Below are 2,331 nucleotides of genomic sequence, written 5' to 3' on the forward strand. Positions count from 1 at the left end.
TCGCCTATGTTACAATGTGTTGTCTTTCAGTTCAGTTCATGCAAGAAATGATAATTCTAGATGACCATATTAGTTATTAGAACTGTTTCCCCATATGTAGTTTATCTCTTTCCATTATTACTGGTCTGTACCAAAGATTGTTTAGAAAATCTGTCCGTGTACCTTCTAGTAAACATCCATCCACATGGTGGTGCTGTGATGTGTTTACGGGCTCACAAACGACTGTTACTAACAGAAGAATTCAATACGGAAGTAAAACTGAGAGAGGGTTTGTTTTTTGTATGTGGACAGCGGCAACCGTTCTTTCCTCGTGGATAAAGCCATACCACAGACAAAAGGGGTTAGTTATCAGTATATTTGCCATACTAGTTGAATACTCACCTCTCAGTCGACTGAAAATGTCTACACTACAGATGTTGCGCGTGTTCTTAAATGAGCGTTTAACGGCGGCTGCTGTGGAGATTTTCGGGGCAGTTGAGAAAACGGTAGTGGAGTACCAGGAGGAGAATGATCGGCTACGGAGTCTGCTGCGGATTACACAGGACATAAAACTATGCAGAAAAGGTTCGTCTGTAGATCTACAAATATATAGCTACAATTCTTTTTTATGAATAGCTAAGTTGTTTAGGCTAACAATGATCACCATTTCATATATTTTAAAATAGTTGAATGTAACGTTTATCGTGCGTGATGAAACAGTTTGTCACGAAACGCTTATTGAAATAGCATATAGCTCGGTATGCGCACTCAGGCATGGCTAAAAGCTGTGTGTGTATATCTATCGATATATATATATAAAAGAGATGAAGTGTTATTTTTTATTTAGGTGGTATAGATAACCTCTGCTCCTCCTTGCCTTCCCTCTAGAGTCCCTTCAGCTCTCTCTTGCTGTCTCTGAAGAGGAGGATCCCCCTGAGCAGCAGCACTGTGAGCAGGAGTGGAGACCCAGTCTGCAGCAGGAGGACCTAGAACCCACACAGATTAAAGAGGAACAGGAGGAATTCTGGACCAGTCAGGAGGAAGAGCAGCTTCAAGGGCAGGAGGCTGATGATATAGTGTTCAAATTCCCTCCACCTTGTGTGAAAAGTAAATGTGATCAGGAGAACCCACTTCAGTCTTTTACTCTTCCCCAAACCCAGACAGTGGAAAACAGAGAAAGTAACTCTAAACCAGTGGATCGCCCCCATTTTGTCACTGTTACCCACCTAAAGGGTCTCGACATTCCCTGTGACCCTCCAGATAATCAAAACAGTGCCTCCAGCCACAGCTCAGCTGTAATCAGTGACCCAGTAAGACTTAGGCTGCTGTCACCATTGCATCCCAGCCCACCATTGGATACCAACCTATCAATGGGGGAACACTGTTCCAAACCCAGCACTACGTCTAGTAAAACTCACTACTGTAGTGACTGTGGGAAAACGTTTGCTCTGAAAGCTGACCTGCAGGGGCATGTGACTCTCGCCAAGAAGAGACCCAGCGAATGCCGCCTCTGCAAAAAACGCTACAACTCCACCTGTAAATTGAAGGCCCATGTCAGACTCTGTCACGTGGAGAAACCCTGCACCTGCCCCTTTTGTGGAAAGACCTTTAAACTCAAAGGACATCTTTCCAGGCACATGAGGATTCACACAGGAGAGAAACCGTTTGGCTGTGGTGACTGTGGGAAAAGCTTCATTCAGAAGGGGGACCTAAGGAGGCATATACTGACTCACACCGGAGAGAAACCATTTAGCTGTGGTGACTGTGGGAAAAGCTTCAATCGGAAGGGGAACCTGAACTTGCACATACTGACTCACACAGGAGCGAACGTCCACAAAGAAAGAAACAAATAAAGAAAACAGGATGGAAACACAAAGAAGAAACAAATTAGGACAAAGACATCTTGTCAGAAGATGGACAACACTCTTTGGAAAAGCAAAGCAACTCTGGATCATTCATTCTCTGGGTTTCAGATAAATAGATGTGTCATGAATTTACTTTTGTAAAACATTCTATGTAAATAAAGTTTGATTTGATCTAACAGTACAGAGTAGTTAAACTCACAGGTCTGCTGTTCTCGCTTGATTTTTCATATTATAAACAGGAATTCCTGGTAGTTTGTTTTTTAATGTCTCCAGAATAGTCTGACTGATGTTAATGATACATAAAAAAATATATACTTCCAGAAAATGTGTCCTTGCATTTGTCCAATGTTATTTTTAATCAACTTTGTCTTAATGCTGTTCATTTATGATCTTGATTTAATCTTGTATATTACATTTTTAAAATACTGTTAATGTTCATACAGTGTATGTGGTAGGCAACTACAGACTGATCTATGGTTAGTGGAGA

At 41.7% G+C, this 2,331-nt stretch overlaps 1 protein-coding gene across 1 annotated transcript; it reads left to right on the forward strand.

Annotated features, from left to right (window-relative positions):
• The first annotated feature begins 266 nt into the window (after positions 1 to 266).
• On the forward strand, positions 267 to 1,920 carry LOC311113771 (uncharacterized protein). Its single transcript, XM_084157081.1, has 2 exons — positions 267 to 564; positions 868 to 1,920. The coding sequence occupies exons 1-2, from the start codon at positions 282 to 284 to the stop codon at positions 1,830 to 1,832; spliced, it is 1,248 nt and encodes a 415-aa protein (XP_084013207.1). The 5' UTR covers positions 267 to 281; the 3' UTR covers positions 1,833 to 1,920.
• Positions 1,921 to 2,331: the final 411 nt, after the last annotated feature.

This window comes from Coregonus lavaretus, assembly GCF_964263955.1.
Source record: "Coregonus lavaretus genome assembly, chromosome: 40".
Taxonomy (NCBI): Eukaryota; Metazoa; Chordata; class Actinopteri; order Salmoniformes; family Salmonidae; genus Coregonus; species Coregonus lavaretus.